The sequence below is a fragment of the Danio aesculapii genome, chromosome 8 (genome assembly GCF_903798145.1).
Source record: "Danio aesculapii chromosome 8, fDanAes4.1, whole genome shotgun sequence".
NCBI classification, from domain to species: Eukaryota; Metazoa; Chordata; class Actinopteri; order Cypriniformes; family Danionidae; genus Danio; species Danio aesculapii.
In genome coordinates this window covers 38,378,144-38,403,805 of record NC_079442.1, presented here as the reverse complement: position 1 = coordinate 38,403,805, position 25,662 = coordinate 38,378,144, and the positions used below count along the sequence as shown (strand labels likewise).

General features: G+C 35.0%; 1 protein-coding gene across 1 annotated transcript in view; it reads left to right on the top strand.

Moving 5' to 3' along the window:
• Nucleotides 1-25,662, top strand: part of fnbp1l (formin binding protein 1-like) — a 100,624-nt gene that overhangs the window by 37,662 nt on the left and 37,300 nt on the right. The window contains exon 2 of the mRNA XM_056463200.1: nucleotides 24,249-24,364. Within this exon, the coding sequence (XP_056319175.1) occupies nucleotides 24,249-24,364 (116 nt within the window). The remainder of the gene's footprint in view (nucleotides 1-24,248; nucleotides 24,365-25,662) is intronic.

Below are 25,662 nucleotides of genomic sequence, written 5' to 3'. Positions count from 1 at the left end.
GCTAGAATCATGCTAGTAACACGCTAATTCATGCTAGAATCATGCTAATAACATGCTAATTCATGCTAGAATCATGCTAGTAACATGCTAATTCATGCTAGAATCATGCTAGTAACATGCTAATTCATGCTAGAATCATGCTAATAACATGCTAATTCATGCTAGAATCATGCTAGTAACACGCTAATTCATGCTAGAATCATGGTAGTAACATGCTAATTCATGCTAGAATCATGCTAGTAACATGCTAATTCATGCTAGAAACATGCTAGTAACATGCTAATTCATGTTAGAATCATGCTAGTAACATGCTAATTCATGCTAGAATCATGCTAGAAACATGCTAATCCATGCTAGAATCATGCTAGTAACATGCTAATTCATGCTAGTAACATGCTAATTCATGCTAGAATCATGCTAATAACTTGCTAATTCATGCTAGATTCATGCTAGTAACACGCTAATTCATGCTAGAATCATGCTAATAACGTGCTAATTCATGCTAGAATCATGCTAGTAACATGCTAATTCATGCTAGAATCATGCTAGTAACATGCTAATTAATGCTAGAAACATGCTAGTAACATGCTAATTCATGCTAGAATCATGTTAGTAACATGCTAATTCATGCTAGAAACATGCTAGTAACATGCTAATTCATGCTAGAATCATGCTAGTAACATGCTAATTCATGCTAGAATCATGCTAATAACATGCTAATTCATGCTAGAAACATGCTAGTAACATGCTAATTCATGCTAGAATCATGCTAGTTACATGCTAATCCATGCTAGAATCATGCTAGTAACATGCTAATTCATGCTAGAATCATGCTAGTAACATGCTAATTCATGCTAGAATCATGCTAGAAACATGCTAATTCATGCTAGAATCATGCTAATAGCATGCTAATTCATGCTAGAATCATGCTAGTAACATGCTAATTCATGCTAGAATCATGTTAGTAACATGCTAATTCATGCTAGAAACATGCTAGTAACATGCTAATTCATGCTAGAATCATGCTAGTAACATGCTAATTCATGCTAATTCATGCTAGAAACATGCTAATTCATGCTAAAATCATGCTAATAACATGCTAATTCATGCTAGAATCATGCTAATTCATGCTAGAAACATGCTAGTAACATGCTAATTCATGCTAGAATCATGCTAGTTACATGCTAATTTATGTTAGAATCATGCTAGTTACTTGCTAATTCATGCTAGTAACATGCTAATTCAGACTCGGCTTTTCAAGCCACCATAAAGTTTGTCCTCAAACTTTAATATCTAGTTATTATTTTTATTTATTCAAATTTATTTTATAATTATGACAATAATAATAATAATAATTATTATTATTATTAAAAAGTAATTATTAAAAAAAAATTTTTATAATGCTGCTGCTGAAGATGATTGTTATTTTTTATTAGTAATATTAAATATTAAAATGATATGATTAATAATAATAAAAAATAATAATTATTATTGTTTTTATTATAGTAATTATTAAAATATTATTATTATAATAATTATTATTATTATTATTAGTAGTAGTAGTTTTCAAATATATTTTTATAATAATAATGACAATAATAATAATAATAATAATAATTGATATTATTATTATTATTATTATTATAAAGTAATTATTAAAATATCGTTATTGTTTTTATTATTATTTTACAATGCTGCTGCTTCTGATTATTATTACTATTATTATTATTATACTTAATACTTAATAATTGTAGTAATAATAATTATTATAAATATATTATTAAAATAATAATTAAATAATATTATTAATAATGATAATAATAGTACATTTGTTATTATTATAAAGTAATTTTTAATATATAATAATGATAATTATTATTATTAATTATTGTATGATGATGATAATAGTAATAAAGCAATAATAATTATTGTAATTATTATAGTAGTTATTATTATTTTATTATAATTTTAATAATTACTATATAATAATAATAATAAATATTTTATTATTATTTTAATAATTACATTATAATGGCATTAATATTTTATATTTCTTCTTCTTCTTTCATTATAATATAATCTTCTTTTCAATATAAGTACTTTGTTACCTCCAAAAGAATCACTAAAGTTTTTTGTATTACATGTATATTTTATGAAATCATGGGTACAGAAAGGCTTTTTGGGTACATTTTTGATGTGCTGTTTCGACTGATATTAAACAGTTCCTGAGGTCTGTACTCTATGATTCCAGTAATAAGACAGAGTGACATTTCTGCCATTTTCATTCATGCCTATAACAGGTCATGGGGTGTTCTGTTTGTGACTTGCGTGTGTGGCTGTTTTATCTGACAGACTGAATCTTGCAGCCGTGCAGTGAAATCCAACAGTAATATCAAAGCACCATCAAGGAACAATTTTCATCCATGAATTTCTTATTATCCTCAATCCCAGCCGTGCGCAAGATGTGCATGATCACAGTAGCACATGTAGATCTCTGATTGTTCCTTTGACTTCGCCATGCTGGAATCGTGTTATTGTTCACGTACTGACCTCACTTCCTGTCATTATTTGAGCACAGGATGTTTGCTTTCTATGACATGCCTCTCCTGAGATGCTCATTGTTCTTTTAAGACTCCCGGATTTTTGTTTGTTTGTGTTGTATATGATTTTCTAAAATGTTTTGCTCAGTTTGGATAGTTTTTGAAACCTTCGTGCTTTGCAGGCAATCTCAATTTAAGAATTTTGTATTTGGATGATTTGTTTAGGAAAGGAGTGGATCAATTAAACTAGTGTGATGTTTCTCACTGAATCTTCTAGCTTTTTTAGCAGTCAGTTGACTAAAGCAATATTAATAAATAAAATGGAATAGAGCTGTTTTTATATATATATATATATATATATATATATATATATATATATATATTATATATATATATATTATATATATATATATATTATATATATATATTATATATATATATATATATTATATATAATATATATATATATATTTATATTATATATATATATATATATATATATATATTATATATATATATATATTATATACTGGCATCAATGGTTTCATTCAGAGCAATCTTTTTTTCTTTTTTTTTTCAAAGAAAGTTTTTGATCCAAAACTGATACTTTATGGATTTTTTTAAATTATCTAGAATTTTCTTTATATCTATATACAGGGTAGGGGTGCTCAAAATAATCGCTTAACCATTAACCGAAAGGGTGTGTTTTTAAACGATTAATGGTATCAGATGAATGATTAAAAAATATTATTTTCTGTATTTTTAAATATTGGCTGAGTAACGGGCTGATCACAGCAAACACGCTTGTTGCGAGTGTTTTGCACGCTGCTTATGCACCCTGCGCGCCTCACGTTTTTGCCGTTGCGTGCTGTGTGTGCTCGCAGTTGAAAAAAAATTAATCTCTGAGCAGAAAAAGCACCTTACGTCAGTCGTGTCTTTTTCTTTCTTCAATCAAATTAAAGCAGAGGCAGGGTTTCCGTTGAGGTGTTCGTGTTTTCAAGATGACTATGGAGACTTTTGAAAATGGAGTTATGCGGAGCTGTATTACTTTACAAATCTTAAATATCACAATATTATTAAATATTACAATTATTACAACATTGACAGCAACACTACAGCGCACATTAAAGAGCCCATATTATACATAAAATAGGGTCATATTTAGGTTGTAAGGGTCTCCAACAACAGTCTAATTTGCATGCAAGGTCAAAAAACACTTTCATGGTCTTATAATCTGCATTCATTTTTACCTAATTATTCCAGCGACTCCCATATGAATCGTTCAGCGATTCATTTGTTCCCAAACCCGTCCTCAGCGCGAAGCTAATCTGCTCTGATTGGACCGATGACAGCCTGCTGCGATTGGTCGACACGGACAAGGCTTCAGCGCGAGACAGAGTGAAATGCCCAGCTGCTAATCACCAATATAAAAGTAGTCACAGTGCACACACGCTTTATAGTGGATTTTGGCTGCCAGTGAGTGAATGTAAATATAGACGATGGACTAGAAAATACTGACGACTAACTATTTTATTGAGCAAAAAGTCCAAGAACTTGCGAGGAGATCTCCTAGACCGTCACAGTCTACTTGCTGTTTTCACACACACACACACACACACACACACACACGCACACACACACACACACACACAGGGCGGCAGAACAGAGAGGGCGCGGCGCTCAGTTATATCTGTGACCCACACTTCCGTATTTGCTTCACGAGCGGGAGGTTGCTGCTTGGTTAAAATCAATTCGTATTTTAAAAGGCAATATATTTAATATTAATCTGACCAGTTAACGGTTAATATTCAGTTAATGAGCGGCGGTTGTCGGTTGGTAAAATTATCCAAATTGAGCATCTCTAATACAGGGTGTCCATGAGGTCTTAAAAAGTGTTTAAAAATGATAAGTCAATTTAGAGAAATCTAAGGCCCTTAAAAAGTATTTAAAAGTCTTAAATGCTATTTTATATATGTATAACATTTTGTATCCGCATGCAAAATTTGACTGAATTTAATCTGCGAAGATCAGTATGCTGCGTAGTTTATAAAAATCAATCAATGCTGCTAGATTTGACATCACACTGCTTTGTTTACTGCAGTAACCAAGGCGACTCTGTTTTTCCTGCTGTTCTAAAGGTGCCACCTGCTGGATTAGCATTTGTTTAGTATATGAATAGCGTTTTAATTTAGGATTTGTTTCTTACAATCAGTATTTAGTAAACAATGTGACCGGTTGAAACCTAATGTAAATTTTAATGTATGGAAAGAGTCGTAAAAAAGGTCTTAAGGTATTGAATTTCACTCTCTGATTTCTGTATATACCCTGATATAGAATTTTAGAAATTATCTTCCCACTAGTGGAGAACAAAAGTTTAAGAACTCTTCTCTGAAAGGTTGTTTGTGAAGCCCAGATTGTTTCTTTTATTGTATCACTGTGAAAACCCACCTCTTGAGCCTGTACTTTTCAGAGTGTGTAGTTGGAAATGATTTGTGGGGTGTTTTGAGTGGTTAATCTCAACTCAAGCTAGTTTGTTCATATTCCTTATAGTCCTCAGTCTGTCTAGATTATTGTATAATCCTGCTGTGAGTTCATCAGACAGTTCTGGTTTCCTTAAATACTTTTAACTCATTTTAAGTTTTTCTGTTCTGTGTTTTCTGTTATCTGTTCTCCTCGCCTGGCATTTACTTAAGGTCACCTTGTTGATTTGACTTCTTGGTACATTTTGCTTGTTTTATCGTGCACGATTGTTCTAAAGTTCATGTTAATCAAGAGAGAAAATGCTTTTCTTTGTAATCTTTTGATCAAAATAATGTCTCATACACTCAAAGACCACTTTACACTTCAATTAGTATCTGGCTGAACCTTGTTTTCACTTCAGATCCTAGATTCACCAAGGTGTTGGAAACATCCCTCCAAGATTTTTGGTCCATATTGACATGATAGTATGATGCAAATGAATTGTCAGGAAGCTGAATGCTCTCCTCTCCTCCCCCTTTTTCCCTGTGAATTTCTGAACACCCCTTTGACTTGCCTATTCCACCCCCTTCCACACTTGCACTGTCTTGTACCAGCATTACTGTGCTGTATTGTTTGCTCTCCACCATTAAAGCATTGTAAATAACTACCCAGAGATGGCAAAAGTACACACATCCTTTACTTAAGTAGAAGTACAGATACTCATGTTTAAAATGACTCTGGTGAAAGTTGAAGTTCTGACTACACTTTAAAAGTAAAGTAGTACAGCCTGAAATATGTACTTAAGTAAAAAGTACCCATTACTACTACATGTTTTAGTTTCACTAGGTAGGTAAATATCCGGTAAACTCACAGCGTTCATCTTGTATTTTTGGGCTGTTGGATCAAAAACAACAGCTGCCATTCAAGTTCATACACTCTAAAAATTATTCTGTAGGCCTGCCTATCTTTATAAATAATGTTTTACATTTTACACTGAATTCTGTCTAAAATATATAGAATTTTTAGAATTTTAGATTTGAAATTTTTTTTATTGAATCTATTGAAAATATTTTTTCTTTTGCTAAAATAAATATATATTATATTTGACTGCAAATCATCTTTGTCTTTCTCATAGTAATCTTCATAAACTACCCTACATGCAGTGCGTGATAGCCTTGTTTGAAAAATCCGCGCACAGCAGCATGCAATGACGGAAATAGATTGACTGCATTAAAAAGGCGCTCAAATTGCACAATGACAAGAAATAATATAAATCGCGCCACCAAACACATGAAAACAAAAGTATCAAGCTCGATTTAAAAATGTAAGGAGTGGAAAGTACAGATATTTGTGTAAAAATGTAAGGACTAAAAGTAAAAAGTTGTCAGCAAAATAAGTGGTGGAGTAAAGTACTGATACCAGAAAAATTTACAGTAAAGTACAGTAACAAAGTATTTGTACTTTGTTACTTCCCATCTCTGTAACTACCTCATTATTATTAAATACTGTAAAACATGGTTCAGTCAAAGTCTCATTGCACTGCACTCTTCACTCTTTTGCACTCTACCTGCTATGTGTCCTTATTTATATATAGTATTTTTCTATTTACTGAAATTATTTGTCTTTATTGCATATTTGCATTCCTGTTATCTGTTTGTGTTTAGGGTCTGAGTAACGTGATATGAATTGAAAATCTGAAATTGCTGACTTTTGTCTCTTGTTTCACACACCCTAATGATGCTGTAAGATCTGGAGACTTTGGAGTCCATTTGAGAATAGTATGTAACTTATTAGTATATTCAAGAGAGCACTTTGAGATGGTTTGAGCTTTGTGTCTTGGCATGTTGTCCTATGGAATAGCCATCACAAGATTGTGGTCATAAAGGGATGGATATGCTCAGCAACAATGCTCTGTACTAAAGGGGCCCAATGTGTAGTAATAAAATACTCCTCACAGACTCATCAGAGCAGGTAATGTTTTTCCAGTCTTCTGTTGTCCAGTTTGAGTTGTAGTCTTTGTTGTAGGCTGACAGGAGTAGCATTGGTCTTCTCTTCTACTGCTGTCGCTCATCATTTTCAACGGTTGACTCTCTCAGAGATGCTCTTCTGCTGAGCTTAGTTATAACAAGTGATTATTTGAGTTACTGTTAAACTATTAGCTCCCACCAGTCTGTCCAATCTACGCTGACTTTTAGCAGCATTTTCACCACCCAAAAAAGTTTGTCACTGGATATTTTTACTCTTTATGATTGTTTTCTGTAAACACTAGAGATGGATGTGTGTGAAAATCCTAGTAGATCAGCAGTTTCAGAAACGCTTAAGACTGATTTATACTTCTGCGTCAAGCGCACGTGTATGCTCCGGCGCAGCTTACGGGTGGTCGCATAGCCCCCGTTGTGGCCATCGGTGACACTAATGCGTACCTCTCAAAAAATGTAACTACACGTCACAACAAAGCGTATCGCAAGCATTGTGATTAGTAGGCTTGGTATCGCTGACTAGTGTGGGCGGAGGTGAGAGCCGTGCGAGCCCAATAAAGCGAGTGTTTACAAGTGTGGAGTCCCGTGAAGGAGCCGTGAAGGAGTCCCGTGAATTCCGCAGAATTTTACCCCATCATTGATTCTATTTATTTACTTGTGTGAATTTATATTTATTCAGTTTTTAAATTAATTTCAGTAATATTATTGACTAATATGAAAATATTCATATGATTTATTTACAATACAGTTTGTAAAGTAATATTTTCTGTCTTTCAGTAGATATATTAAATGAGACGCTTGCTTTGTTTACCAAATGAAGTGCATCTAATTGGATTTGCATTGTAAACATTAAATAAAAGTTTAAATGGTATTACTTTTTATTTCATATATTAAGGTTTTAGTTATGATGCTCCCAAAATAATTCAGCATAAATCAGCAGATTTTTAACACAATTCTGCGCAGAAATAGCAAAAAATGTCCGCAGATTCTGTCTGGCCCTACTTATGATTAAAGTTGTTGCACGTCCACCGATTTCCGCCTCAAAATAAGTGAGTTTAAGCCACTTGTACATTAAGGTAGTGTTCTGAAAACGCCAACACCAGCGAAAAACTCAACACAGAGGAACATAAACCTACTGCCTCTCTAGGGAGAAGCAGCTCATTTTCATTTAAAGCTACAGGCTACAAAAACAGCTACACTGTATTTAGACACAAAAATGGGCAGATTCTGGAGACTAATAAATTGTGTGATTGGGGTGTCAAAATTAAAATGGCATCATGGCTGTGCACAGGGGGTGGCCCGGTGGCTAGAGCCACTGCCCCTTTGCCCTCAGTGGCTGAAGTGCCCCGCTCAGCCTGTACCCCTCCCTCCCCCTCCAACACGTCCGTGCCCCGTCCCTCCACTGATTCCTGTAATCCCCATCGTCACTTCGCGCTCTCTACCCCCATCCTATGTCTTCACTTTGCGGGTCACCCTTCCAACCCCCCCCCCCCCCCCCCCCACCCCCCACCACTTAGCGAGATTTCCGCTACCGTGAGCATTTTACATTTATATAGTATTTAGAACTTACACATTTCTAAATGTGTAAGTTCTAAGTTCTAAATACTCAAATGCACATTCTTGATGATTATCATCAGAACAAAAACAGAAACATCTCTCTCCGCTGAGAGTGATGAAAAGAAAAAAACATAACTAGCAGAGAGAGACAGAAATCATGAGTTGAGATGGGAATGTCGGGAAAAAAGTAAAAAAAGCCTTGAATTAGAGATCTCATCTTAAGGCAGTTGTGAGAAATCCAATCAATTTGCAAGCACAACAAAAAATCCTCAGGAAAATTTGTGTTAAATCCATTCCTCCTCTTTTTTTCTCTGATTTGGAGCACTTTCAAATTGAGTATAGAGAGTGGGCATATTCCTTTCTGCAGGGGGTCTGGGATGTTTCCTTCCCGTGAGACTTAACTTTAGGATCTGTGTCAGGTTTCTGTAAACCGAGATCGGCCCGCCTCCTTCTGTCTCCTAGCAACTACGGTTGCCAGTCAGCCTTTGGAGGTGGAGTCTGCATGAAATCGGGGCATTAATTATTCATAAGTGCCTGGAGAAGAGGGTGACGTAAGGATAAAAGCTGAGCATGCTTGGCTAACTCTGGCACAGACAGTAACCGGGCACCAGCCAGAGACTCGGATGTATTATGCCAGGGCTTGGCTGCTGCCTTTGTTTCATTTGCACTGTATGAACAGGCTGGGTTTGAGCATGAACAAAGGCTTGTGAATTTTTGTAATTTAGCTCATCGCTCATCGCATCCATACGGGCCAGTTGGAGAACACATGCCACCGATCATGCTGTTTCTTGGATTTCATAGGTGTGTTTTGGTGTATGTTTGTGTGTTTCTCGAGGGAACCTGCTGGTCGGCCAATCTGCCAGTGTGTGTAGTTCAAATAAAACCCTTTGAATAGAACATATGAGCATGTGATAATGTAAATTGCCAAATGAATGAGATGCTTAAATATCATTTCATATCATTATTCATATATATCTAAAATAAAGGAGTGAACTGAGACTAAAACATACAAACAGTGAATTAAATGCATGAGTATATCTCTGTAGGTCATTCCAGTTGTTCTGTATCACTAGCTTAAGCCACACCCACTCCAGAAACCAGCCCGCTCTGTGTTGATTGTTAACATCATTCTGTTTAACTGGTTAAGGTCCACTCCTTTTGTGATATGATTTATGCTTATGTCAACAGAAGTCCCTCGTTATTACATTGATCATAAACCTGTACTTCAGTATTTTTGGGCATTAGTCTGTATAGAAGGATTACTATCCACTTGTTAAGTCAAGATGTATCAGTGACGTATGGAATACTGTTTCCGGGTCCAAGCCGCTACTCATTTAAATTGAGAAAATATTCGTTTATGACCACTTTTTAGTCCTATCACACATTAAAGTGAATTTTCTATAAAATCCTAGTGTACACATTAGTCTCTGGACTTGCTGCATCACAGATACCAAAATTTTAACAATTCATAAAAAATTAATCACTTACTAGTCATCGGATATTAGGCATGGTTATATATATTGTGATCGTAAATTTCGAAAGTATTACAGCGTCTTGTAAACATTAATTATTACTGTTTGATGAGTCTCCCCAAACTGTTTGATAGAGCTCTTGCACCCGGAAACCACTTTGTGTGACGTCACACTTAACAAGCGGATAGGTAAAGGAAATTAAAGTAAAACCATAAAATTAAATAATCTGTTTAAAGTAAAACAAATATTTACGAATTCTTTTTTTTCTGTATTGTACCTTATAATACAGAAATGTCTGAGTGTACAATGATTTAAATGATTTGTCTTTAATATTAAAATTAAATTTATTATAATATGTATGTTATATTGGTTATCAGCTATGACATTTTGATTCTAAACTCATTATGATACAAACATAACACTGGTATTGGTTACACTATACTAAAGCCAAACTTAATAAGCTGAATCCTATCTTTCCTTTGTGTGATAGATGCAAAGGCGCAGTCGGGTCATATATTGTGGTCCTGTCCAAAAGTATCTGAATTTTGGGAAAATATCTCCAGACTTTATTCCCAGGCTTTTGAAATGGACATTAACATTGATGTGGAATTACCATTGTTTGGATGTTCAGACCAGGCTCTGGTTGGTTAGCTGAAATGGTGTCTGCTCTCAAGCTGGAAAGGTTACGTTTCTTTAGATTCGGCAAACAGAAGATGTATGATAAAATATGGCGCCTCGTCCTTAGATTTATATGTTCATAATGTCTCTGTAATTATTATTATAAATTTTTTTTCTCTCCTTCCTTTTACATGTCATTCTGTTTGTTTCTTATTTCATTGGTCTGGCTAAGATTTAGTTTTTTTAATGATGTAGTATAATTGCCGTATTGTTTACTGGTGTTTTGGTGCATGTTAGTTTGTATCAGGTAAACACACAAGATCATTTTATTAACATTATTATTTCATAAAACTTATATAAATAAAGTAAACTTGCTAAATGCTTTAAAGTATGTAACTTTAATTACGATCAGTTTTATTGAATTGTATACAGCAAAGACTATGCAGTATTATTTTACATTTCATAATTCAATTACTGTATCCCTAAATACTGTCAAGAATCCTCAGAAAACAATAAAACCCTGTTTATTTCATTTTTATCTTTTTCATTTATTGTATTTATACATGATTGTAGATTTATTACCTTTAATGCAAACAAAATCATCCCAATCATTCATTCATTTTCTTTTCGACTTGGTCCCTTTATTAATTTGGTGTCGCCACAGCGGAATGAATCGCCAACTTATAAAGCAAATGTTTTATGCAGCGGATGTCCTCCCAGCTGCAACCCATCACTGGGAAACACCTATACACATTCATTCACACACATACACTATGGACAATTTAGCTCACCCAATTCACCCATAGCGCACGTCTTTGGACTCTGGGGAAACCAGAGCACCCGGAGGAAACCCACGTGAACACAGGGAGAACATGCAAACTCCACACAGGAATGCCAACTGACTCAGCCGAGGCTCGAACCAGTGACCTTCTTGCTATTAGGCGACAGCGCTACCCACTGCTCCACCGCGCTGCCCATCATCCCAATCAATCTAAAATTATAAATGCTTTCCAAATAGATATTCAAGTCATCTAGTGAAATTGTATTAATATCGCAAGATTTAATCCCAGAATAATAAAAATATTACAATGTTAGAATTTTTTAATATTGTGGAACCTTAATAGATTGTATATGAATTTTTAACAGTAACATTCAGGCTATGAAAAAAAAAGAATAAAATATCAGCAGTATGCGAGTCAATGACAACTTCTGTTATTGGTATATTTATATTCATAACATTTATGTTTCAAGTTTATTTGGGGTTTGTGGTCATGACCGTAAACCAACAGGTCATGTTTATTATAAGTTAGCTTTCTACTCACTCAGATAGGCAGCTGAATAATTAATTCATTATATTTCTGTAGCATTGCGTAACTGCATATGCGTCTCAGTATTTATTTATTTTTTTACCTTAACTGCTTTGTCTGCATGTGTGTTAAGACACTTAAAAGCTGGCAGATGGTTGGGGGATGCAGTTTTTCCACTTGACTGAAGCATCGGCGTGCTGTTAAGGTGATTTCCTCGATTTCAGCTGCGACCGGCAGGCCTGTGCGTAATTCTTCCTCCTGTCCTGAGAAACTCCCACACGCGTCTGTGTTAGGTGTTTATGCAACACTCATCGTTTCTAAAAACGTAATTTGTATTTAAGCCTCCCACCTCATGTGATTTTGCCCATCAGGTGCTGTGGTTGAATGTGTTGAAGGCGGGCAGGATTCTGTCTAGATGTCTGTCAAGAGAGTTACAGCCCGGAGTAATGATTAACAACTGATCCTGTGTGCAAACAGAGCACGATTTTGCCTTTATCTCAATTGCACTTCATTGTTCGTCCCCTCTGTTTCTGTTCTGTTATAAATTAAGGATGGTGCTTTCTGCATTCATTAGCTAAATAAGACGTTGTCTGTAAAACAAAAACAGCAAGTCAGCTCTAAACACATCACGGAGCTAAAGAGCTGAATTCTATCTTGACTGAAGTGTTGAAGGGTTATCCTGAAGAATGAGTGTAAGAGATGAATCTAATAGTTATTAGAGCTGAACAATTTATAGTTTGAGCATCAAGATCGCAATGTGTGTATCCGCAATAGTCACTTCGCAGTTTTAGATTATTTATTAAAAATTAAAAGATAAAGATATTATTAAAAAAACTTATTTATACAATGTTGACCACGTTAGTTTATGTTTGATTGTTTAATTTCTGTACTAGACTCCTCAGAAATCCATAAAGCACTGTTTATTGAACTTTTCTTTTTGCTCTGTCATATTTGTAATTATATTTTATGCCAATACCCTGGATAGCTATATTTGGAAAGATTTTGGGGATGATCATTTTCTATTCAAACAATCTGGTGAAATTATATTTATATCACAATGTACATGGCAGCACCGCAAAATATTGCAATGTCAGATTCTTTTTGCAGCTCTAATATTTATGATAGGACTGCAATTTCAAATAATGCTTTACTGCTCTTTTAATTGACTGTTTATAAATTCTATGCCGTAGATGTTACTCTTTAGATTGCATTTAATCTAACACTCACTTTTAATTCACATACAGTTGAAGTCAGAATTACTAGCCCCCCCCCCCCAATTTTCACAGTATGTCTGACAATATTTTTTCTTCTGGAAAAAGTCTTATTTATTTTATTTCGGCTAGAATAAAAGCAGTTTGAAATTTTTTAAAAACCATTTTAAGGTCAAAATTATTAGCCCCTTTAAGCTATATATTTTTTGATAGTCTACAGAACAAACCATCGTTATACAATACCCTAACCTGCATAGTTAACCTAGTTAAGCCTTTAAATGTCACTTAAGCTGTATAGCAGTGTCTTAAAAAATATCTAGTCAAATATAATTTACTGTCATCATGGCAAAGATAAAATAAATCAGTTATTAGAGATGAGCTAGCAAAACTATTATGTTTAGAAATGTGTTGAAAAAATCTCTTCTTTAAACAGAAATTGGGGGAAAAAATAAACAGAGGGGCTAATAATTCTGACTTCAACTGTATATCTGACTTGGCTTTTTAACTCAAATGGCAAAACCATTTTAGTTAAAAAACGAATCTGAGTACTGTGAACTTAGTCGACTTACAGAAATGAAGATCTTTTAATATAGATAAATCACTCATGTGCATGTTTTACAGTTCAAACATTCAGTCACTGTTATCCTTGTCCTTGCTTTGTTGGTTCAATTTTCTAAGTGTGAAAAATAAGAGTTGTTTGGAGAAAATTGTGAACATAGGAGGAAAAATAACAGGGAGGAAACCGATGACCATGGCTCAGTTATACCATAGACAAGTTTTGAGTAAAGCTCAGAGTATTCTGTCAGAAGATACCCATCCTATGCACCACAAGTTTTATCTTCTGCCTTCTGGTATTTGATACAGAACTCCTATTAGTAAAACAAGTTGGTTTAAATTTTCATTCATCCTCTCAGCTATAAAGTTTTTAAATTTAGTGTATAATTTGTATTGTACAATGTGCTTTTGTGTATTATGTGTGACATGCTTGTATGCTGCAACCAAATTGCCTTCGGGAAATGAATAAAGACTGACTGACTGACTGGGCCTGTCATGCATTGAGAAGTGAGATAACCCTTAGAAAACAGGGTGCTTTCACATCTGCTTCAGTTAGTTCGGTTGAATCACACTAGAGTTCGTTTTTACAGTTTGGTGGTGTTATTTTGATTTATTTATTTTTATTGGGCAAGTGTTAACATAGCAGTCGCTCAAGTGCACACCCAAAGAGGACCAAACAAGCATACTGAGATCAGCTTGAAGTAGTGGTACACTTTCAAACAAACACTGGAGTGGTTGACTTGTGATGCAGAATATTAATCAGAATGAGCTTTATTCACCAAGTGTGCACTAACTCGAGGGATTTTTTTGTTGTTTTTTAGGAGTTCAGGGTATGTACATGAATATATACATGCCTACAAACACAAGAACACCGAAGGACATTTACGTAAATGGAAAATAAATTGAACTAAATTCCGAAGTATATACAGTGCTTTCCTAAGGTTTGAAATGTACTTGCGGTGGTAGCCGGATTGAAACCATTTACCCACATCACATAAATTAGTTAACTATATGCGACAAACAAAGCATAATTTAATTTTTAACAATAGTTTAATTTATTAGGAAACTGTTGTACACTGTTTCTTTTCAGTAGGTTAAGGTAAATAAAAGAAAAGAAATCCACTATTTCTCTTACTTTTATGCTATTCAGGAGCATTCTGTACAGTATTGCCAAAGCATTTTAGATATGTATGAAATATATTACATAAATATATTACATAATCAAATTGATAAAATAATCAGCAAACGAGAAATAAATGACCAAAAAAAAGGAATAATAACAGACAGTATCTAAAAAATTATAATAATAACAAGAATAAATTGTGTAGATTATTTCAATAAGGCAAGTAATTGCCATTGATTAGCCATTTCTAATGGTGCACTCTCAGAAATAAAGATACAGAAGCTGTCACTGGGATGGTACCTTTTCAAAAGGTACACATTTGTACTTGAAGTGTCCATATTAGTACCTCAAAAGTATATATTAGTACCTTAAAATTTTAAGTGGAACACTTTTGTACTTTTTAGGTACTAATGTGTACCATTGAGGTATTAATATGGACCTTTTAGGTGCAAATTTGTACCAGTGACAGCTTGCTTGCTTTTTTCTCTGAGAGTGTGTACAAATATTTTGCAGCCAATTTAGATCTAATTTCGTCCTTTAATAAAAATTTTCGGAGTCGTTTTGATTAAAGAATTAATTATTTAATGTCTCTCTTGCTCTCACGGCTGTGTGCATACGTTTGATGACAACTTTAGAAAGCGAAACCAAAAACAAATCCCAGACATTTTAGGAGATTTAAAAACCCTGGTCAGACCAAAAAGGCTCTCTTTAGAGAGCCCATTAGAGACTGTGGGAGTATTGATAAGTCTCGTGCACACAGTAGCCACGAAACGGGTAAACAAGAGATTTTCCACTCCTTAATCAATTACAGATGTTTGGTTATATTGGGCGGATACAAAAAAAAAGTGTAAAAAATTATGATAATAATAGTATAAAAAATGTGTCACTATAATATACCGCTAATATACCTCAGCAGCTTGCCCAAGTTAAGCACTGATATATATATATACACAAACACATCTTGATGGTTTATATGCACTGTTGACTGTACAAATAATAAATTAAATTCATATAAAGTATTTATTTATTAGAACATGCTACTCAAACAGACCCAACTGCAAAAAGTAATCCACAGTTTTTTGACTAAACCATCTGCCACAGAGCGTATTATGGGATGAAGGCAAGTGTTTATTTACAGTGCTTTAGCAACAACCCCATGTTAGCTCTCTGACAAACTTCTGAATTGATTTGCGATGCATCTTCTTCATTTGCAGTGCATTAAAACAGTGCATTAAAACGGTTACAGTTGTTGTTTTTTTTTTTTATTTCTAGGTTCTGCAGGTTGCAATGTCCCGAATTTTCATTGCCAATCTTAAGCAAATTGTAATGGTTTGTTTTGGTTCAATTTGGAATTTCCCTAACCAACACAGAGCCTGGGGAATCAGAGTGAGTGCTCCGACTTGTGCCCCCCCACCCCCCCCCCCCAACCAATGATGCTGCTATCCAATCAGTGATGTACTACAGTCACACAATGGATCAAATATTAAAGTGAAATAAACCATGTTTTATAGTTTTCTGGAGAGAGCAACACTGCATCTTCATCATATAAATAATTCCATAAAATATATCTTTATTAAACTTCTTTATGCACAACATACTTTAAACGCTCTTAAAAAAGTGGTCACAGGCCTTAAAAACACATGCAGATGATAAACTTTCACTCTATTGTGGTTCATTTCAGCAGTGTCTCAACAAATCCGGTGTGTTTTGACCTGTGGCTTCCTGGTCATCTATAATCCCAGCTCAACATTGTGATGTGACTATTGTGGATGCACAAATTTTGGTATTGATGCTCAAATGATATATTGTGCAGCCCTACTACAGTGTATCATTTGTTGCCCTTGGTCAAAACCACATGAATCAAACCGCAGGTGTTAAGGCACTCTTTGTTACTTTTGTCTGGGTCAGTGTGTTAATGTGCCGTTGCCATTCTGTATTGTATATTCCTGTTATGGCATCTCATAATGGCTAATGCTCTTGCTGGTTCACCCAAGATTTTTCTGTGTTTCTCATCAGCCATGTGCTCTGTTCCTTATGACGTTCATGAAGTCCTAAGGGTGAGGCCAATTAAATGAGCTTGTAATCAGGGTTGTGCTGAGATGTTTGTTCATTGTTCTGGAGTTTCTGGCACTGACTCTTGAGACGGACCAATATGAAGCCAGTGTACTTCCTCCACCGGAGAACAAAGCTTTTCTCTTCTTTCCTGGCAGGAAAGCATGTGGTGTAGTAGTTTAAGATCTGAGCTGGACTGTAGACGTGTTAGATCGGTTCCATGTAATGCATTTTAATTTCAGAGAGATGCACCAATTGACTTACAGAAATCAGAATTTGCTGTTTTACTTTGGGTTTTTTTGCATGCATTTTTTATTGCAGTGATTTTTGTAGTAAAATATGTGCAAATGGAGCATTGGCTAGAAACAGGACACAGATATACCAACAGGATCTATAAAAGCAACTCATTGTCTTCAGGAAAGTTCAGATTTAACCTGAGAGATGCAGTACAAGCACCGATATATAATAGATAAGTGATTACAAACCGTGCTGAGCAATTACAAGTTACAACACACAATTAAACGCATATTTTGCAAACTGCACAAAATGAGGCAACCATTTTAGTTACACTTACATGTTATGATCCGGGGGAGGAAGAAACTGGTCCATATGAACTGTAACATTTACTGACAAAGTCTCTGTCAAAGTCTGACAAAGTTCCATACACAAGTAGTCTCTGCTGCTCCTTCAATTTCAAACGGCTGGCGAATCCCGCATTGCATCGTAGGTTATCAAAAATCTAAAAAATGACAAGAACAAACACAGCACTAGGTTGGCAATACTATGATATTGTTGTGAAAATGAACTTCAACCCTTTATTCTTCACAGCCGAGTCTCCATCTGTCAGTGATTGTCATCTTCCTGTCATGATCAGTCCCATGATCCCCTGCACTTCGCTAGTGTCTGAAGGGAAAGGAACGTAAACGTTTTACCGGATCTGGCACTACATATTTGGTGATAAACCGTGTCGACGTTGATGCGTTCAGGCAAAAGATCCGAATCCAACACGATTCATTTATTCGATTCTGAGTCGACTATTTTGTTAATAAATCAATAGTTTTAAGCACGGTGCAATTTCAGATTTAAACCTCAGCTGGATGTTTTCTTTCACTTAGTGCTGTGATACACACTGCATAGAAGATCATTTTTAAAACCCATAATAGGGGCTGTTTAAGATAATCTATGTATAATCCATTGAAATATCAGGGCTTTGCTTGCAACACTGGCCGAGAAACATTTTTATTCGTACTGTTCTATAAGCAGACCTGGATGACAGTGAATTGGCTTTATTTAGCCTGTCCACAGTTTTTATTTTTTTATTTTATTATGTAGCATCATTTATAATATCATAATTAAATTGACATATATTACATGAAAGTAATTTAAAAACAGAATAAAACAGTATCTGTTCTGGATGGTCATGATTATTGACTAGTAGGCACCAGCTAATTCTGAAAGAGAAAACAAAAGGAGTATTTGTACTTAACAGTGTAACAGGAACAGTGTAATAAAACGATACCATTAAGTATATTAGATTGATTGCGTCATAGTTTGTTAGGATGCATTGCAGGTTTAGGTTTGGTGCTGGAAGCTTTGATCCTGCATTACTGTGCCTCTCTTGTCTCCTGTTAAACAGTGCTTGCTTAGACTGTCTTGTGCCCCCTGTGAACAGACTGGCTCAGCCTCAGGCAATACACAGCTTGTCTGTTTCTCTCTTTCAGCCTCTACTTCTCAGAGGTCATCATCATCATCATCATCATAAAGCCCCAACTGACCTATGACAGACTGAAAGTATACAGCCTGTGGCAGCCTTCACATACATTTCATAAAGACAGGTCTCAAGTGTGAGACTGCAGTCACCCAAAAACAAAAAAAAATATTTTTAAACAGGTTGATATGCCATTATGATTGAGTCTATAATTACTTTTACCCGTTATAGGTACATGTTATAGCACATAATTCGATTAGCAATTCGATTCAATTAAAAAAAAAAAAAAAAATATATATATATATATATATATATATATATATATATATATATATATATATATATATATATATATATATATATATAGGGTATTTCACCTTTATTTGGAAAGAACAGTAGAGGTTGCAGACAGGAAAGTATTGGGAGCAGAGAGAGGGGAAGGGTTGGCAAAGGACCTCGAGCCGGGAATCGAACTCAGGTCACCGTGAGCAATTTCTGGTGTTTTATTTTTAATTTGTCGACTTCAACTGCAGTTTGGCACTTTCACTTTCATTCAGGAACATTTTATTTAATGGCGCCTTACTACACCAACTCAAGGACACCATACGATAAACCAAGAGCAATAAAACAACAAGAAAAATAATATAAAAACATACACAACAAATGTGCAGGTACAATTAAGTATTAAAAGCCATCTTCAATAGGTAGATTTTGAGTTTTGATTTGAATATTGTAAGGGAGTCAATGTTTCTGATGGCACGTGGTAGTGGTAGTGAGTTCCAAAGCTGGGAAGCAGAACGACTGAATGCTCTATTTCCCATGGACGATAGATGAGCAGAGGGAACAGACAAGTGGAGGGAGGAAGATTTCAGGATGCAAGAGGGAGCAGCAATGTGGATGAGGGAAGACAAATATGGAGGGGCGAGATTGTGGATGGTAACATCAAAAATTTTAAATCAATTCGAATATTAAATGGTAACCACTGAAGCTGTTGCAGGACAGGGGTGATGTGATGAGAAGGGGTTCTGGTGATGATACGGGCAGCTGAGTTCTGGACCAACTGAAGCTTACGGAGGGATTTATGAGTAAGACCAAAGAGAAGGGAGTTGTAGTAATCTAAACTTGATGTGACAAGGCTATGGACAAGTACAGCAGTGGCATGAGGGGTAAGAGAAGGGTGGAGATGGTTAATGTTGCGTAGGTGGAAGTGAGCAGACCGGGTGATGTTATTGATGTGAGAATCAAAAGATAGGGTGCTGTCAAGGATGACACCCAGACTCTTAACCTGTTTAGAGGGATACATGGAACAGTCATTAATAGAAAGAGCAAAGCTGTCAGTTTTGGAGAGTGTTAATTTGGTACCAACAAGCAAAATCTCAGTTTTTTAACTATTTAATTTGAGAAAGTTAAGAGAGAGACAAGATTTGATTTCTGCCAAGCAGACTGTAAGGGATGTAGGTGGAAAACAAGAAGAGGGTTTGCCAGAGAGATAGAGCTGGGTGTCATCCGCAAAGCAGTGGAACTGTATGTTATGTTTACGGAGAATATTACCAAGGGGAAGGAGATAGATACTAAAAAGCAGGGGCCCATAGGACTGAGCCCTGGGGTACACCTGAAGAAACTGTAAAAAGCTGAGAAGAGAATGATTGGAGTTGAATGAACATGCTTGCCGCTCGTGACGATCCGGATATTGGATGCGAGTATGAACTGCTGAAAGAGTGTCGTTTTAATGGCATTTGATATTGCATGCCATATGGGAGAAAAAAACCTCTGCATTTCGCGATGTCTGTGGTCCTTCTCTGACTCGGTAGGTACAGAGAATAGTGTCGGAGCCGTGTGTGAACAGACCATCCTGTCGCAAAATGTGCCGAAAATCCTACATGATAGTAATAGTTTGATTATGGTGTTTACATGTCTGTACTGCACTTCAATAATGCGACTAAAATCGGCATACTCCACATGTCTTAATTCGATTTCTGTTCGATTATGACCTTAATCGGATTAAATAAATTAAAAAAGCTGTTTACATGGTAGACTCTTAATCAGAGTATTGTCTTAATCATATTAAAATTGGATTATTGGTGTCCATGTACACCAATACTTTCGTACTCATTGACTACGTTTACATAGACACCAATAATTCAATATTAATGCGACTATCTGCCTGTGTTTTTAAGGCCTGTGACTATGAACATTTCAAGAAATTCAGGCACAAGAAATTGAATTGGCACGTAATAAGTCACTAGTTCATATAATGATAACATAACTAAAGTGTTACCAATAAGTCTGACATTTTTTATGATTTGTAATATCAATCTTTTTACATGTCATATTCAAATTGTAATCCCTACAACAAGTGATTAAGCTACTTATTATTTCACTTTAGGAACTCTATGTTTTTTCAGTACTTGCTGTGTTCTCAGGGTGGCTACATCAACTGCTTTACCATAAATAGATCTAGAATGTAAAGCTGTGGATGTCACTTGCTCCCCTGTTTGTCGCTTACTGGGCTGTTTGTCGCTCAGAACGCAGATGGACTGTTTGGATACACCATGTCTGTGTTGTCGGGTTGGTTGGTGGTGAGGAATGTGATGTAACAGTCTTGAGCTGCAACTTTTAGCTCAGCTGATTCTTCTTCCAAGCTGGCCGAAGAACACAAAATCATTCTCAGCATGTCTGAAATAACAGATACAAGATTTAGTGCAGGAGGCTGGTACCTATATTTACAACCCAATACACATTTTTGTAGCATGAAAAATAAGTGTGGAGGAGAATCATGTTTGCCAACAGTTTCTTTAAACATGCCTTTTAAGGGAGAAATTATTTTCCTTTCACACACACAAAAAATTCTGGGTTCCACATAGTCGAATTGTGTTGGGACAACATGAAGGAATTAAAGTGCTGTATGTGGACAGTATGCTTTTTTTACTTTACTGCTGTACTTAAAGGTGCTGTTTGTATGTTTTTGACTCTTGTAAAGCATAAAAATACCCTAATATGTTTGCAGATATTTAAGAAACATGCAAAGTGAACATTCTTGTTTATCTGAAAAACAATGCTGAAGTCAGTTATTCTGCTTTGAAAATGTCTGTAGCGTGCCGCAACGTCTGTCTTTGTTTTGGTTCTTTTAACCCACCCATTGCCAGTTTAGCCATTTATATTTAGGCACTCTGGGTTGCCTTGGTGGAAAACAGCGCATTTCATTTAGTCAGTCAGAAAGGCTCTTGAAGCATGTGCCCGTGACCAAAATATGACCTCTGGTGGACAGTAGCAGACTCTGAAATGAGACGCAGATTCAGAGTCCCAAAGGACAGGGTTACAAATGTAAACATTAGGTGAGCAGGTTACATTGTTACCCCGTTTCCTAACAACACGCTACGTGATGAGATTTGCAGTGATAAGCAGTTTGGCTGTTTGCACCAGACGTAACGCATCAGAAATTTAAATACAGCCAATCAGGAGCACAGAATATGCACTCACTCACGGAATGGTAAAGTTTATAATCTAATTAATACATGTTAAACCTCTTTAACATTATTAAATGTAGATGCTGAATCACTGATATGTGTTGGTTTGCATTATTTTTACAGTTCTAAAGTTCAATTACATCTTAATTTAAATCTTAATTTAATCTAAAGCTCACATCATTAGCATTTAACACTGAATAAAGCACATGAGGTGTACCTGAGGTGATCATTGTCAGTTTTCTGTTGTTTAGCTGCAAGATATAGAAGCCGTTTCTAATATATCAATTCAAGGTGTTGGTTAGGACAAAAACTGCTTTTAATATGGAAAATATTTCTTCTATCGCGTGCCATTTCTTTTAATATAGAACACGATTTAAATCAGCATTTACGCTCAAGTCATTCGCTGCTGTTGGTCCTCAATCTGGCAACCTGCACTTGCGTTTGTTTTGATCCAGAAATGCAATACCTAGTTCAACCACTGAGTGTCAAACTTACATACTACAGCACATTTAAATGAACAAATTTAAGTGGATTGAGCATAAAACAATTAAGTTTTCCCCCTAAAACATTTCAATAAGTAGTTTGAACAAACTGCAAGCATAATTTTGAGTGCAAGTTGCTTGAAAATGGGTTCAAATGGGATTTGACAATTTCGCAATTGCCTAATTTAATGTAAAATTAAGCAATTGTCAAATAATTTCCTGAAGCTAGAAAATTTTTAAATTGCGCAAATGTTCCGCATGTTTTGGTCCTTCAGGACACTGTTCAAATTCCTGCCTCACCGCAGAGCGCCATCTGCATACTTGAATGTTTAAAAACATAGTATTTGCGAATAGAATGTGTGCTCAATCCGATGTGCACAACCTCGAGTTCACAAAACACGCTTCTTGTCCGGTGTCTGAACTGTATAATGTGCATTCAAAGCCTGTTTGAACTAGCCCAAGTGAATTGTATCAATCATTTAACTTCTATATATTGTATATATGCATCTGTCATTATAAGTGTAGCTTTAATACTCACTCACTCACTCACATGCAAACAAGAATAATTTCCATCATCATGTTCAAATAGCAGTTAAACAACATTGGATGACTTGGCATTTATATTCAAACAATTATTTTCATTTTCAAATTTGATACAGCATATCATCTCTGGTTTCTCTTGGTTTCTCTTAGTGTTTTCTTGTATAAAGTTTACAGAGATCAAAGTTTCTTAAGGTCAGAAAATTAACAATGAACTAAAATGTGTAAATGATTGAAGATTGTGTATGTATTTTTTTGTGATTGTTTAATTACAGAACAAAGCCAGCATGCATAGCTAACAACTTTATACAGTACAAGCCAGTTTTGTGTTAGGAAAATACATGCGAAATTAAATAAATAGACAGGAAAAGAAAAAAAAAACTCTAGGGTGAGAAGTGACCTTTATACACCTCTAATATAATAATATTTATCTTTCAGTACACTTTTGTTTATCTAGTTATTATATAAGAAATGTTCTCAATAAATTCAGACCATACTTTGATTGTTTGGGGTTATCTCTGTTAATTCTTGCTGTAGAACGTTCTAACAACACAATATTTTTTAGTTCAATAAGCCACATTTTGTTCGCTGGGAATGTGGGTTCATGCCTAATATAACCTTCTTGGCTGCAGTTAGTGCAGTACGAAATATCCTACATTGGTACATGTTTAAGTTAAGATCATAATCATCATTCAATAACAGGTATTGGGGTATTTAGGAATAAAAGTATCACCAAATTCTGATACAATTTGTACAACCTTATCCCAAAATGTACTGATTAGTGGACATTCAAAAAATACACATACAGAGTTGGATAAGCTTTGTGGATCAGTTTATAGTATATAAGTTGATGGGCAGGAAAGATTGTGTATATTTTCACAGCAAAGCAATTAAAGAATCACAGCAAATTAAGTTAACATTTGTGAAATTGTCATTTTAGTCCCAAAAATACCCCCCCTCCTAAAATCATGGATATTTGGTGATACAATCCTTGTTTGTTAGATGAATGTTTATTCAGCGTTGATTTCTATTCCGTGCTTACATTGCAAATGTTCAGTATTCTTCAAACAAGTCTGTCCATATTCATGTTTCCTGTCTGGCAGCAGAAGCTCAGTGACAGATCAAACTCACTCTCACCGGACCTCTCTCTCTCTTTTCTGCTTTCTTCCTTGATCAGGACCAGTTCGAGAATCTCGACAAACACACGCAGTGGGGCATCGACTTCCTAGAGCGCTATGCAAAGTTTGTCAAGGAGCGTCTGGAGATCGAGCAGGCCTATGCAAAGCAGCTACGGTGAGCATATAATTACATGCAACTTCTGCTGATGTATCATCCAACGTCAGTGAGTGATTCTGTTGCTATAATAAAACATGAATTATGTAGATTCATGAAAAATGTATACTATTGAGGGAGTGATACTGATGCACTGATCCAGATTTAATGCTTGTTACCCATGTTTACTAAAGATCCATTGTGCTTCTCCACTGTATGTTGTTGTTTAGTTTGCCGCTTTTGTGGGGGAGTTTTCAATTTGGGAGTTTTACAGAATAACTTGAAATGGGGCAGTAAAAATGCTGCGTATTGTTGATATTTAATGTCAACATTTGGTAGGTTACTAGGTATATAAAATGTACCAAAACTGTTTGCTCATTTATTTAACATTTTTAATACTTAATTTTTGTTATTTTTACAGAAGTGTAAGCTATTTATCTTGTTCGGCATACAAAACAGTTTTTTTTATAGGCTATAGGCTTTGTTCTTCTGGTAAAACATCAGCACAAAAGGCAGGCTTTGGGATTACTGTCATTATAGGCTGAATGACACCTCTTTTTGTAAAGCTATTCTACGTGCAAGAATTGTTGTAAAACTGTAAAGGTTTACATTAATTTTGTCTATATTTACAAAGATATAAAATTGCTATTAATTAACTTTCTAATTTTAGCATTTAACAGTTAATTAGCGGTCCAAATAAGAATGGATTCAAAATATTAATATAAAACGAAACAAACATTTCATCATTTCATGCAGAAATAAGTGGATCTAATTGGATTTGCATTGTAAACATTAAATAAACGTTAAAAAGTTATTCTTTTTTATTTCATATATTAAGTTTTTAGTTACAATACTCCCAAAATTATTCCTCTTAAATCCACTGATTTTTATTCTGTTTTTATTTCTATTCAAAAATGTTTGCAGATTCTTTCTGGCCCTATGTAATAAAATAGCCTGTAGCCTTTCACATTGTTTTTTTTTTTTGTTTTACATTTTGGAAGGTGTAAAATTTACATATGTGGCTTGAACAACCAGAAGCATTCAGACCTGTCCAATTTCATCTGGAATGCATCCCAGACCACCTCTTGGAGTGGTTTGAGCGATTTTTATGTACAGTACTGTGCAAAAGTCTTAGGCCACTAATATTTTCACCAAAAAAAGGTTTAAAGTATTTTTCTGTGGCAGGTCAGTTTGAAATGTCAATTTACATGCACATTTCCAAACATTATTTTTGTCATTAATTATAATTATACAGTATAACCTACCTGCAAAGCTACCTGAAAAACTGTGGGCAAGTGTAACAAGTGTTTTAAATGCGA